Below are 15,477 nucleotides of genomic sequence, written 5' to 3' on the forward strand. Positions count from 1 at the left end.
ACATCTGGTCCCCCTATAAATAAATACCCGGACAACCCTAGGTTATCCACTAGTAGCTTATAAAACAGGAATATGTGCCAATATTTGCCACAATGTACTCTTTGTGGTATTACCTAAATTTCACTAAAGAATAGCAATTGTGGAGACCACTTTTATGATCTCTTATTACTACTACTTGTAAAAAAAGATTTCCTAGTTTTCTGCTTCTTTAATAGTTTGTGTAAAAAATATGCAGTGAGTTCTTCATGCAAAGATGATCATGAGATATGGCTCAGCTCAGCTATTTGGATTTACCCACTAGAAAGGATAATAACTTTTTGGAACAGTACAGGCAGTGCCTCATTTGATTCTTTTAATTTAATTTCTTAAAATTCCATTCAATTTAATTTCTTAAAATTCTTACTAAATACCATACCTTAAAAAAAAAAAAGAATATTGTGGTTTTAGAGAGAGGTGAGTTTTATCTAGATATTTTAACATATAAACTCTGGCATTACTGAAAACAATGGGCATGAGCTAGAAGAATTTATTGATGTAATTCATATGTGGCAATAAACTATAATTTGTATTGCCTCATTAATAAACTGAAACAGGCCACAGTTAGGAATTGTATATTTATAATGTTTTGTGGTTGCAGATTTCAGACTTTCTCCATTTTATGGACAGTATTGTTCTCAATTCAGCTGGTGGAAGCCATTTCATTTTAATACCAATAGTACTTCAACCACTGAGAGAGTCTGAAGACTCAAAGTAACATATTTTCTTCAATATTATGAATAGGACCTCATAGTAATACTCATTTTCATAGTGTTGAATGAATCTAGCCATTAGTCAAAGTTGAAATGGCTTGAATGCCTAGAACTGGTTAGGATCTGGATGGAGATGAACAGCTTTAGCTGAATCGTAGCAAAAAGAGTGTTTTGGGGTTTGGAGACCACCAGCAACCAGAAATGGTCCATCCTCCCATATTCAGAGCCATTTGCAATCTGGTGATTCTCAGTGGTGGGATTCACTTAGGTTTACCACTGGTTCGCCACTGTGAACATTCACACACTCGTGTCACGCGTGCCTTCTGTGCATGTGTGTGATCTTCTGCGCATGCACTTTACTCACATGCATGGCATGCACGCATGCGCACAACATCAAGAACGAAGCTACATGGGATGTTTTGAAGAGAAGGCGAGTGGGCCGGCTCACCTGCAGTTTATTGCTACCGGTTCAGTCGAACCAGTCTGAACCGTCTGAATACCACCTCTGATGGTTTTCCTGGTCTCATTGATCCTGCTGGAACAGAGGGAAGAGGCTATCGCCAATTAATCTTAAGCAATTATGTTTTGTACGCCAGTTGCATTCCTTGGTTAGAAAGCGTAACTTGTAGTCATTTGTATACTTGCCATCTCAAGGTTGGACTGTTGCAGTTTGGTCTACCTGGGGCTGCCCTCAAAGACCATCCAAAGGGTTAAACTGGTTCTCTGTGCAGCTGCCTGGCTGCATTTTAAGAATCCAAGTTCAGCACCAATTTGCCATACCGCTGCGCTAAAGAGATATCCTCAATTCTGGATGCTGGCAAGCCCACCTGAGCCAGGAAGCTCACAGGATGATCATATAACACAGGCTATTAGCCTAAGATTTAATAGGTTTGTTGAGAAGGTAATAGAGGCTCATTCAGCCAATTCCTCATTTTCTTCAATTCCATCTTTTTCTGCCAACAACTTGATGCTACCACAAAGGTTAACAGTGGTAGAGGATTGCTTTGCTCTGTGTTTTCTGTTGTAGAGTATATATAATTGTGTTTTCTGAGAGTTTTATAATGTGTCTGTATAATAATGTTGCATATAACGTTAATTTCTCCATTTGTAAATGGACCTTTATAGGAGCCTGGGTCTGATTGATGCATCTATCCATATTATCCAGTTGTTACAGAAATTAGAAAATGATCTGGAATCACGCTTGATAGGTAAGTATTGGGCAACTGTAGTTACTGCACTCTTACCCATCAGCCTCCCCCAAACTTCTCTACTAAAAGCTGTAAAAGCTGCACTCACAATGTTAATTTTGTTGTGGAGGTGGCAGGGAAAAATACTGCCAGCTTCATTTTACAAAAACATTTCTTGGCAGCCTGGGTGGCATTAAGAACTACCAAATCCTCCTCTTAAAATATATTACATTCTTTATGGAACTTTATTAGTGTCCAAAAAGGTGCTTTTTGAAGAGGCAATGGGACTTTCTGGTTTTTCTTTGAAGACGTTTTGCTTCTCGTCCAAGAAGCTTCTTCAGCTCTGAAGTGTCTTGGATGAAAACCGAAATGTCTTCAAAATCCTCCCCAGAAATACACCAAATGAATGAGAGGAAGAGTGGGAAGCAGAGGCGAGAAGAAAGATAGGAAGAGAGGGATAGGAGAGAGGGCAAGAGGAGGAAGATGAGGAGAATAAGGAGGAGTGGAAAGAAGAGAGAGGAGAAGGAGAAAGGAAGGGGAAGTAAAGTAGAAAAGGATGATGGACGGAAGAAAGGAGGTAAGGAGGGGGAGGAGAGAGGCAGAAGAAAGTGGTGTATGGAGAGCAGAAGAGCCAATAATTGGTTTCTATCTTTTTTAGTTTTTTTTTCCGGGAGTTGATGGCATGATGAACTGATGTAATTATTAATTAATACAATATGATATTGGCTATGTATACATGTGATTATATGTTATGAAAATGGAAAATAAAAAAGAATTTTTTAAAAAAAAAAAAACCCAGAGAGTCCAGTTGCCTCTTGAAAAAGCACCTTTGGGACAAGCATGACTTGGATGACTGAGGACCTCCATAGAAATTGTATTAGTGGTAGATTTAAACGCTGTGGCTTGTTATTTACCCTGGTTTCCCGAAAATAAGACCTTCCTGGATAATAAGCCCAATTAGGCTTTTGAGCGCCTGCACTAAAATAAGCCCTCCCTGAAAATACTGCAACACAGCAGCAGCCATGAGGTGACCACACTCGCAGTCTCCTGGACCTCAAAAATAATAAGACCTCCCCGAAAATAAGGCCAAGCGCTTATTTCAGGGGTCAAAAGAAAATAAGATCCTGTCTTATTTTTGGGGAAACGCGGTACCTGTTCTGTAAGAAATATTGAAAAGAACCTTTACACATGTTTTATGTATTTATGGAGGTTCTGATGAAAACCAGGTTCTTCAAAATGGAGATGCTTGTCACTCTGAACTTCCCAATATAAAGAAAGAGAAGACTATTCTCTCCATTCATCCTAAGATAAAAGGAAAGCACTCTCGTTTTTATGTCCAGCACTTCCTTATTCGAAGGCCTGAGCATAATCTACTATGTCCATCCTTCTGTCATCCCTTTGATTTGCTTAAGTGTGAAAAAAGTATTTTTATGTATGCATTTACCTCCCTATTTGCACAGCTGGAGCACCCTCCCTTTGATGCTGTGGGTGCAACCTGCTTGCATTGCTTTCCAGGACATATTATGGGAATGTTTCTTGATTAGGGGTCGTGCTATGAAAATGTCAGTGGCTTCCTCATTGACAGGACATGTCACACGTTGTTCTCTACCAACAAACCAGAAGCTAAATGCCCTCCCTTTCGTGTCCTCACTCTTGCAGAGGCTGTTAGGAGCTGGATGGGGAGCAATTGGTTGAAACTACCATATCTTTCAGAGTATAAGATGCACCCTTTTCTCTCAAAAAAGAGGCTGAAAATCTGGGTGCATCTTATACACTGAATACAGCATTTTTTGCCTGCCGAAACTCTGCCCCCTTCACCAAAATGGCCATGCATAGCTTTTAGGAGGCTTCCAGAGTGCTCCTGGGGGCTGGAGAGGGCAGAAATGAGTGAAAAATGGCCCATTTTTTTGCCCCCGCCAGCAGCACTCTATAAGCTTCTTAAATGCCCTTTTTTTTGCCCCCCCCCCCCCCAGTAACACTCTACAATCCTCCTAAGGGCTATTCATGCCCTTTTTTAAAAAAAAGAAAAGGGCCCATTTTTGCAAAATTGGGCTGTTTTGGGGAGGTTTGCAGAGGGCAAAAACTTTTTTTTTAAAAAATTTCCTCTTCAAAACCTTGCTGCGTCTTATACTCCGAAAAATATGGCAAACCCTTGCAAGACCAAGTGGCTGTGGGTTTGGGGTTCATTGGCTCAGGGAGAATTGCCACCTTTGGTCTTGAATGGGTGGCACTGCCCCAAACAGACCCTGTGCATAATCTAGGGGGCTTCCTGGACTCATGACTCCTCCTGGAAGAGCAGGTGGCGGTCATGGCCAGAAAGTCCTTTGCGCAAATGCGGCTCGCGTGCCAGATATGCCCTTCCCTGGACCAACAGTCCCTACTCACAATCACTCGTGCCTTAGTCACTTCCCGTCTTGACTATTGCAACGCACTCTACATGGCGGCTGATTTTGTCATATTGTGCGGTATTAATTTATTTGATTCTTTTTGTTCGTTTTTAATTGTTTTAAATGTGGTTTTATATTCTGTAAGCCGCTTTGAGTTGCCATGGGTGAATAGGCAGCAATATAAAATAAATAAATGAATAAATAAATCAGGGATGAGCAACGTTAGGGGTTGAAGGGTCCAATTCAGCTTCCCTTCTTCTGGAGGCACCTCAGGAAGTACGGGCATTCCTTTGATTTACAACATTTCACTTTGTGACCGATCAAAGTTACAACGGCATTGAAAAAAAGTGAATTATGACCATTTTCAGACTTGTAGCATCCCCAGGGTCACATGATCAAAATCCAGATACTTGGCATCCAGTTCATATTTATGATAGTTGTAGTATCCTGGGATCATGTGATCTCCTTTTGCGACCTCCTGACAAGCAAAGTCAATGGGGAAACCAGTTTCACAAATTAACAAATGCAATGGTTCACTGACAGCTGTGGCAAGAAGGGTCCCAAAATGGGGCAAACTCACTTAGGAAATGTTTCACTTAGCCGCATAATTTTTCGGCTCTATTGTGGTTGTAACTCAAGGACTGTAATCTAGTGATGTGATGGTGTCATGGGGAAGGGCAGGAATGCTTTTTAAGGTTATTTGTAGGCGGATGATGGGAGCAGTTAGCCTGCCTGAGGTCTACCATTTTTATCATAACACTAGCCGATAACCCGGTGTTATCCAGGTATTTATTTATCGGTGGTGGTGGTGGGGAAATGTCCAGATCAAATGTAATTTCTAATGTTGGATTTTCCCCCTTACCAGAGGGAGCCCCCTTGTGGAGTACTGTGAAGCCGTTACCATGGCAACTCCACTGCGTTGTACAGTAGAATTCATTTTACAGCAGTACAGTAGAAGCCATTTGAAGGCACAGTAGGAATGCTTTTTAAGGTTATTTATAGGAAGAGCCAAAGCAGATGATGGGAGCAGTTAGCCTGCCTGAGGTCTACCATTTTTATCATAACACTAGCCAATAACCCGGTGTTATCCAGGTATTTATTTATCGGGGGGGGGGGGGGGGGGGGAATGTCCAGATCAAATGTAATTTCTAATGTTGGATTTTCCCCCTTACCAGAGGGAGCCCCCTTGTGGAGTACTGTGAAGCCGTTACCATGGCAACTCCACTGCGTTGTACAGTAGAATTCATTTTACAGCTGTACAGTAGAAGCCATTTGAAGGCACAGCTGTATCATAACAGAACCCCCCCCCCCCCGAGGTATGTTATGGGTGTCTTACCCCCCCCATATTTTTTTGCAGAAAGTCATCTGTTATTCTATACAAACTAGAGATGGGCTATATAACTACAGGCAAACATTAAATAATAATTCCATCCAGCATACAAATTATTTTTAAAAAATGCACATTTCATTGGCTGGAGAGAGGAACCCTAAATAGAACTGGGGCATGATAAGAATAATATATTTTCCTTCTCTAGAAAAGGATGATTCTGGAAAAAAAATCTCCTAGGATATTATACTAGTCAATATTTAATTGAGAAGAAATGTTAATTCATTCTGCTAAATTCTTCAAGATATATAATATTTAATGGTCAGCTTTTCCATTGCCGATTTCTGCATTTATTGTATTTAAATTTGAATTGTGCTTTAAATAGTGCATCTTACTAGTCTAAAATTCAGAGCAAATCCTTTTAAAGTAACTAAAGAAAAAACGGATGAAAATTATATTATTGTCATTGTTGTAGACTAAGTCCACAAGTCTTAAAGTTCCCAAATTTGGACACCCCTGTAGTAGACAAAAATAACCAGCAGAGTAACTATAATGTAACCTGTATCATTTTTTTTCTTAGTTACTTAAAAAGGATAGCCCTGAATTTATTTCCAACTTTAGCTTTTGTTCTTTTCTACTTCAAAGGGATTTCTGCCAGTTTTTTAGAATTACGATCAGGGGTGTAATTATATTGTCAAGATGATATTATTAAAGTATTCATTTCTGGGGATAATGGCACATGTGATGAATATATTATACATCAAAATATTGAATAAATGTATGTGTTTTATTTAACTTACTGTTGGATTCATCTTCCAAACTCTTTCAATTTTTTTTTTTTTGCCTCCTGACACTACAAATACTATATAAATTGCCATAAAGTCCACTAATAATAATATTTGGCTTTTGAGTTGCTTGTTTCTTACCTCCCGACCAGGTTATCATTGAATTAGTTGCCAAAATCAGTCATTATCATACTGCACAACTTCAAATGAAAAATAATGTTAGTTATTCCTGGAATCCATGAAAGACTTCCTCTTGAAATTTTATATTTATTATAGGCCTTGAATACCGTCAAATAAAATCTAGCATTATTGGAGCATTTATTAAACAAAGTGATTATTCCAGTGTTTCTCAACCTTGTCAACTTGAAGATGTCTGGAATTCAACTCCCAGAATTCCCCAGCCAGCATTCGCTGGCTGGGGAATTCTGGGAGTTGAATTCCAGACATCTTCAAGTTGACAAGGTTGAGAAACACTGGATTATTCTGTGCACGAGAGGGAAAAGCAAAGGATGAAAACTTGTATTACTGCAATTCTCTTTTTTTTATATTTATACCAGTGACTTAACAGTAGTAAAGAAATGGCCAATTAAGCATAGAAACTATTGCAGTACAGGCAGTGGAACACCTGGCAATAAATGCTTGTTTGACTATAGAAAGAGGAGTGAGTTTTACTGCCAGCATGGAATTGATAGAGAACGTGTTTCTGCCAACCTTGTAACTAACAGGTTTAATAAGATCTCTGAATTGTGCAGTATTGCTTTCAATTGTTCTGTTTTTCACTGATTATCAGCACTTGCATGCGGCGACCAGCTGCTCTTCCGGATTCCATCGCGTGCATGCCTGCTGGCCATGTGCGTGCCAGAACCAAGCAGCAGTCCGGCGCGCAACGGAACCTGGAAGAGCAGCTGGAGATGGCGCACTTGCCCACAGAGAGGGCTCTTTTTTGCAGTTCCAGTTTGTGATGGTGCACTTACAACGCATATTCTGCACGTATGAATGTAGAAGGGTCAAGGAAATAAGCCTTAAAAGCAAGTTTGAAAATAAAATAAAGATAAAATCAAGGTTTTATTCTTATTTAATAAGTGTGCCTTTGCCTGTGCCAAGTTCCATGCAACACACTTAGGTACTAGTTGTGTGTCTCAGGTTTCTTGAGAAATAAATAGACAGGCCTTATTTTAGAGTAAGGGTCAGCAACCCGCAGGTCTGGAGCCACATGTGGCTCTTTCATCCCTCTGCTGCGGCTCCCTGTCACTGGTTGGCTCCACAATTGATAGGGCTTTCGGTTAGGACACGTAGAAGAAAAATGACATTGTATTAGGACACTGTGGTGGGGGAACCGGACTTCCGGTCGCCAAAGGAAAAAGAATGCCACGCTAGGAGGAGACTCTATGGTGGGGGAACTGGACTTCCAGTCACCAGAGGAAAAAGAATGCCACGCTAGGAGGAGACTCTATGGTGGGGGAACCAGACTTCTGGTCTCCAGAGGAAAAAGAACACCACACTAGGAGGAGGCTCTATGGTGGGGGAACTGGACTTCCGGTCGCCAGAGAAAAAAGAATGCCACACTAGGAGGAGACTCTATGGTGGGGGAACCAGACTTCTGGTCTCCAGAGGAAAAAGAACGCCACGCTAGGAGGAGACCCTATGGTGGGGGAACTGGACTTCCGGTCGGCTCCAGAATTGAACGTGTAGCTTCCGGTTAGGACCTTTGTGGCTCTTTGAGTGTTTAAGGTTTCTGAGCCCTGTTTTAGAGGGATATTTGTGGGGACATTTAGAGGGATATTTGTGTGGCGCATAGGATGCAAATGTTCAATCAATTAAAAGGGGATCAAAAGAAAAATAGATAATGGACAGCTCGCTTGGGATAGATTCTTGCTGTTCCATTGCATTATATGAACTCTCTGTGGCTTCAAAAATCGATCAAAGGTGCAAGCAAGTTACGGGCCATGAGGACATTTAACCACAGGCCACAAATATTGTGAACTCAAAACATTCAGCACACCCCGTAGATTAAAACTGGCAAGTGACGGACGACTGCAGTTACCCAGGTTTTGATGAAAACAAAATTTAAATCAAATGTGGTCAACCAACGTTTTGCCCACTGTTCCCCTAACACGATTGCCTCTTGAAATGGCGCAATAAAACCCACAGCCTGGTGTTGGGGGCGGGGGGGGGGGAAGAAAAGGAGTTATTCAGACTGGTGAATGTTTTTTTTCTTCCTTCAGTAGCTCAGTAATTGATCAAAAAGCATAAGATTTCATACCACGATTTTGTAATATACTCTTTGAATGAAATACTAGCAAAAAAAAATCTGATGGGATCACTTTGGGAATACTCCCGAGTGATTGTTTTCATATGTCTCCGCCAATAAATCAAAATTTCTGGTGCGTTGTGCGTCGCAGAAAGTCGCAAACAGCAAGTAAAGCCTTCGAACGGTGCAAAATATTCTGCTGCTTGACAATTAAGTGGCAGGGAATCACGTGCCTCTGCATACATTTCGCTCTAATTGACTCAGGACTTGTTTTACCAGTTAGGATGTTTTTAAAGTATAGTATATTGTTGTATTTGGGTCTTTTCCCGTGTAAGATTGAGATTGTCTTGGCAACGTTTCGGCAAGGTCTCACTCACCATCCTCAGGCTGGTGTTTTTGGCTTAAAGCGTGGTCGGAGCTGCCGTCTTTCTATAAATCTTGGTGGGGGTGTGTGGAGTGCTGGCTTTGTTTCAGTAAGTGGATTGATTGGCTGTGTGGCTGTATCATGATTGGTAGATTGGTGCTGATTGCTGCTGGTTGTGTGTCCGTTGTTGTTTCGTGTTGTAACGGCCTGGGTGGTGGGTGGGGCTCGTTTGTTTACCAGGGCTGGTTTCCAGATGTCTGGCAGGCGGGAGGCATCGTCACGTTTATTCATGTTGTGGCGATACCTCTCGCTTACCAGACATCTGAAACCCAGCCCTGGTAAACAAATGAGCCTCACCCACCACCCAGGCCGTTACAACATAAAACAACAACGGACACACAACCAGCACCAATCTATCAATCATGATACAGCCACACAACCAATCAATCCACTTACTGAAATAAAGCCAGCACTCCACACAACCCCCACCAAGATTTATAGAAAGACGGCAGCTCCGGTCACGCTTTAAGCCAAAAACACCAGTCTGAGGATGGTGAGTGAGACCTCGCCGAAACGTTGCCAAGACAGTCTCAATCTTACACGGGAAAAGACTCAAATACAACAAGACCAGCATACCTACACCCGTGAAAATCTATGAAAACGTATGTATGTATGTATGTATGTATGTATGTATGTATACACACACACACACACACACAGACGCAGAGACACAGTTTCTTTGTGTTCACATGAAAGCAAACTAGTGTACCAGCATTTTAGCTGAAATAGAAATAGGGTTGGACAGCAGATGATATTAATTACAATTCTGTGAAACATGTTCCTGCATACATTATATTATACTTCCCAAAGTTCACCCCTCCTTGTTTCTTTTAAAAGTTTTGTTGGCAAATGAGACCAGATCTGATTATTGTGTCTCCTGGCGGAATGGCACGTGAAGTGGATATTTGTTTGGGTATCTTATTTTTAAGAACCAGCAACAGGCAGATCAAGGATGCTTCTATACGTTTTCGCCTCCCCCTGTCATTGGTGAATTATCCAGCGGCTGTTTCAATAGCTGGGCTGCCAAATCCTTTGCCAGGTATCTTGGGTTTAGAGTGGTGTCTCTCAGCCTTGGCAACTTTTAAGATGCGCGGGCTTCAACTTTCAGAATTGGTCTTAAAAAGTTGCCAAAGTTGAGGATTTACTGATTTACAACAGCTAAAGCCCTATTATACCTGGTGAAATGACCACTGCAAATTCTGCCAAGAACATACAGAGGGAATTTTGCTTCCACAACTTTCTGGGTATGCACAGGTAGTCCTCACAACAGTTCCTTTAGTGAATGTTCAAAGTTACAACACCACTTGGGTGTCCAATTACAGTTGGCCAATAAATAATTCTATTCCATTCCATTCCATTCTAGTCTATTCTAAAATGCGACTTACGTCCGTTTTTCACAGCTACAACCTTTGCAGCTTCCCCATGATCATGGGATCAGAATTCACATGCTCGGCAACTGGTTCACACCTATGACTGTTGCAGTGTACTTTTGCGACCGTCTAACAAGCAAAATCAATGGGGAAGCCAGATTCACTTAACAGCTGGGTTACTAGCTTATCAACTGCAGTGACTCACTGAACCACTATGGCAAGAAAAATTGTAAAGTGGGGCAAAGCTCCCTTAACAAATATCTCGCTCAACAACATAAATTGTGGTCATATGTCAAGGACTACCTGTCTTTTGCCATAAAAGTCAAGCTTTCCATCTGTGTATACGGACAAAAGTAAGGTGGTTGTGTTAAGGAGTTGCCACCAGATGGTGCAATTTACTCCAGAGGACTTTCTCCTATTGGAATGCACCTTGCTATTACATCACATTGTACTGCATTTAAAAATTAGGCGTAAAAGTGACTGTTTCCTTTAAAAATGGTACAAATATTAAAAGAATATAATTCTGAAGAGCTGTTGCAATAATACTGTTTACTTCTACTTGTGACACCTTGATTATAAATCTTAGTTAGGATGTGTGAACTTGCAGATTTCATCACTATCTGAAATGGGGAGATAGCAATGGGAGAACTTGTTCCAGAAGGAAGAGGGAAAGACCCTGATATAACATCGGCATACTTATTTTTAGAGAGATCTGTATTTCCCCCTCCAAATGCCATGCAAACACAGGAGTTGGAACCGAGTCCTTCAACCAAATCAACTTGGTTTGTTTTTGTGTTTGACCCCCAGTTGCCCCACAGGGCCATTTGCCCCATTTACTTTTAAAATGTAGACTTGTCAATTTTATATGGTTTAATGTTGTAGTTTAAAAAAAAAAAAGATTGCATGTCATTGGGACCAGTTGGGAACTTTGGCCACTAGAGGGCACTGTGATATGCTGTTTCAGAACACTCCCCTAAGTTACTATGAATTGTAATTCTGCAGCCCTTTTAACGGGACAGGGTTAAGACGCGATATTTAACTTTTTCTTTTTTAAAAAGAGACCATTTAAAGCAGTTGATCATATTACCCATTCCTCCCACCTTTGTACTGGGATCCATACTCCCTATTATCAACTGAACTGCGGTTAGTTGCAGCTTGTTCTGGAATTGGAAACAAACTGGGTTTTCCCATGCTACTTTTTGTAATCCAGGGTTAGCGATTACCTTCCCCCTGTGATGGTTCTGCTTTCTTAGTCCGATATCTGTATTGAGCAATGAATTTTTAGTTGTAAGGGTTGTTGCCTGATTGAATGTAGGTTCTGGGACAATTCTTCCAAATGAGATTACTTTCTTGGAAAGAAGATTTCTGTAATTTGTTGTATTACTTCTTGGAATACCGCGTTTCCACGAACATAAGACAGGGTCTTATTTTCTTTCGACCCCCGAAATAAGCACTTGGCCTCATTTTCGGGGAGGTCTTATTATTTTTGGGGTGCAGGAGGCGGTGAGCTTGGTCACCTCATGGCTACTGCTGTGCTGCAATATTTTCGGGGAGGGCTTATTTTTGGGGGAGGGCTTATTTTAGCGCATGCACTCAAAAGCCCAATTGGGCTTATTATCCAGGGAGGGCTTATTTTGGGGGAAACAGGGTAAAAACAAGCCATCAGAAGGATAGATCCTCATGAATCTTTTTGTTTCGTAAGAATTCATTTCTCAGTCTTTCAATAATTTCCAGAATGGTTTCAATTAAATAGCATAATTTGTGCTTTGGGGATTATTTAAATTCAGCAAAATTAGGACTAGTTGGTAAAATTGTCTACACAGTGAGCCAATATTCACAAAATGAAAGTTAAGTTAAAATCTATTTGAATATTGACTTTTGCTCAATTTCATACTGCAAGAATATGTGTGAATGTGCATTTTGGAGTCCAAGTGGATAGTCACTTAAATATGAGCCAAGAGTGTGTGGCAACAATCAAAAAAAGCCAATGCAATCCTAGGCTGCATTAACAAAGTTTTTAAGCTAGTAAACTCAGAAAAAAAAAATCAAACTTATAAAAAATGATATATTTGAAAAATACAAAATCAAAATATTTTAAAAGGGGGGGGAGATAATTTGTAGACTAGGAAATCTGGGCAACAATGAACATTGACTATATTCCTTTTATTCAAAGTTTTACTTGTGTAGCTATTTTAAACAGCACACAAATACCCCATAGTTTCTGTGTCTCAAAGCACTTGATTTAAAATGTCTTTACATGGTGCCAAAATATTTTGGGGGGCTCTTATTTGTGAAAGGTAAACAAAATGACTTTATATTGCATATTAAGATGAACACTGATGATGATGTTATCTAGTTTGGGTAATGAAACGTCCACGAGAAAATAAGTTCAGAGAGCACCAAGGACACCTCATATTGTATATTGCTGTTCTTTAGTAAGTAGCCTCCTACTTCTACTTACTCCTTGCCCCCTCTTCCTCTGTCATTTGAATTGAATTGAATTAAATTGAATTTTATTATTTGTATGCCGCCCTTCTCCGGGAGGGACTCAGGGCGGCGAACAACTCAAAAAGGGAAAAGGGGAACATAAAACAGAATACAGATAATTAAAATAAGCAAGAATCACGCCACCACACAAGTCGAGAAGGGAGGGGAACTCATCAACCCCAAGCCTGCCGGCAAAGCCAGGTTTTGACGGCTTTTCGGAAGGCCTGGAGAGAGGTGAGGGTCCGAATCCCTGCGGGGAGTTCGTTCCAGAGGGCCGGAGCTGCCACAGAGAAGGCCCTCCCCCGGGTAGTAGCCAGATGGCATTGGCTAGTAGACGGAACCCGGAGGAGGCCAACCCTGTGAGATCTAATGGGTCTGTGGGAGGTAATTTCTACGACTGTTGGAAGATGGAATCTTCAGCACTGCCTACACTGAGGATTCATTCTTTCCTGCATTCCTCATTCCTCTTGAGAGCTGACTTTAGATGTTTTTAAGGGGCGTCTTCATTCGAAGAAAAACCAAGCCCACAATGGGATCCCTGGTACCCTAATTTTAAATTGTCTTTCTGTTTGCTTCAAGAAGCAAGGTACCCAGGTCCTTCTACTACAACTCTGGCGGCTAACACCTTTTGGAGAATAGGAATTAGAATTAGAATTAGAATAGAATATAATAGAGCTGGAAGGGATCTTGGAAGTCTTCCAGTCCAGCCCCCTGCTTAGGCAGGAAACCCTACACCACTTCAGACAAATGGTTATCCAACATCATCTTCAAAACTTCCACTGTTGGAGCATTTACAACTTCTGGAGGCAAGTTGTTCCACTGGTTAATTGTTCTAACTGTCAGGAAATTTCTCCTCAGTTCTAAGTTGCTTCTCTCCTTGGTTATTTTCCATCTATTGCTTCTTGTCCTGCCCCCAGTTGCTTTGGAGAACAGCTTGATTCCCTCTTCTTTCTGGCAGCCCCTGAGATATTGGAAGACTGCTATCGTGTCTCCCCTAGTCCTTCTTTTCATTAAACTAGACAGACCCAGTTCCTGCAACCGTTCTTCATATGTTTTAGCCTCCAGTCCCCTAATCATCATTGTTGCTCTTCTCTGCACTCTTTATAGAGTCTCAACATTACACTGGATGCAGTATTCCAAGTGTGACCTTACCAAGGCATTATAAATATAATGAGTATATAATACCCATTACAGTTTTCGGGTCCTGGCAATCAACACGTCCAACTGTTTCCCTAATATCTGACTGTCTATATTTTAATAGGTAATTAAATGCCACTCTGAAACAAGGGAGAAACTGAGGATTTATTGATTCCCCCCCCCCCAGCAATGCCCTTTGTGTTAGTGTTGTGGGTGTCTCCAAAGTTTGCTTGTTTGTTTGATTTTTAGAAGTTGTCGTCCTAACTTTAAATCTATTGGCCTTTCATTGATCAAAGCTACTGAATGAACCTTTTTTTAAAAAAAACCGAAAATCAATTTTTTAAAAAAACCCAAATCATACAGAAAGGAAGATTTATATTAATGTATGTAATATCTGAAAGTAGCATACTGGATGCATTTGAAAGAAAGGCAAATTCTGGCGATGGAATATGCGGGCTTCAGTTTTCCCGTATGGAGATCTGAAGGGTGTTGAGTTCCTTGACTGCAAATTGCAGCGGTTTGCCAAACTGTCTAAAAATAAAGAGGGTAGTGAGTGACTTCAATATTTTCCCTTTTAAAATATTGCTTGTTTTACACCATGCAGCCTATAAAGATCCTGTTCCTGCATTGGATTTCTCCTTTCCTTCCATTGTCTATTTGCTCACTTGTCCATGTCACCGTGACTGTCAACGTTCTGTCTTGATTTAAATAATTCGTTGTATCAATTTTTTTATTGGGGGGGGGGAACTTTTAAGAAAATGATAAATTATACAGTGTAGAGACTTCACAATGTTTTGTTGCATGGCTCAACTTGAGAATCCCCCCCCCCAAAAAAGTTTTCCTTTCAAATGAAAAAGGAGTCACTTCTGATGCTGTTTTACAAGTAAAACATATGTTTATAGAATAGAATAACAGAGTTGGAAGGGATTTTTGAGGTCTTCTAGTCTAACCCTCTGCTTAGGCAGAAAACCCTACACCACTTCAGACAAATGGTTATCCAATCTCTTCTTAAAAATTTCCAGTGTTGGAGCATTCACAACTTCTGGAGGCAAGTTGTTCCACTGATGAATTGTTCTAACTGTCAGGAAATTCCTCCTCAGTTCTAAGTTGCTTCTCTCCTTGATTAGTTTCCACCCATTGCTTCTTGTTCTACCCTCAGGTGGCTTGGAGAATAGTTTGACTCCCTCTTCTTTGTGGCAACCCCTGAGATATCGGAACACTGCTATCATGTCTCCCCTGGTCCTTCTTTTCATTAAACTAGATGTCCTGCAACCTAGTCTTGAATTAAGGCAATATCTCTATTAAGATAAATCAGCAGTAATAGCTTCTGCTTAACATAAATTTTAAATAAATCTAGCATTACTTAAATCTGC

At 40.7% G+C, this 15,477-nt stretch overlaps 1 protein-coding gene across 1 annotated transcript in view; it reads left to right on the top strand.

The window, feature by feature from the left end:
- Positions 1 to 15,477, top strand: part of ATXN10 (ataxin 10) — a 78,698-nt gene that overhangs the window by 7,041 nt on the left and 56,180 nt on the right. Inside the window, exon 3 of the mRNA XM_032221989.1 lies at positions 1,875 to 1,957. Coding sequence (XP_032077880.1) covers positions 1,875 to 1,957 — 83 coding nt within the window. The remainder of the gene's footprint in view (positions 1 to 1,874; positions 1,958 to 15,477) is intronic.

This window comes from Thamnophis elegans, chromosome 7 (assembly GCF_009769535.1).
Source record: "Thamnophis elegans isolate rThaEle1 chromosome 7, rThaEle1.pri, whole genome shotgun sequence".
In the NCBI taxonomy this organism is placed as follows: Eukaryota; Metazoa; Chordata; class Lepidosauria; order Squamata; family Colubridae; genus Thamnophis; species Thamnophis elegans.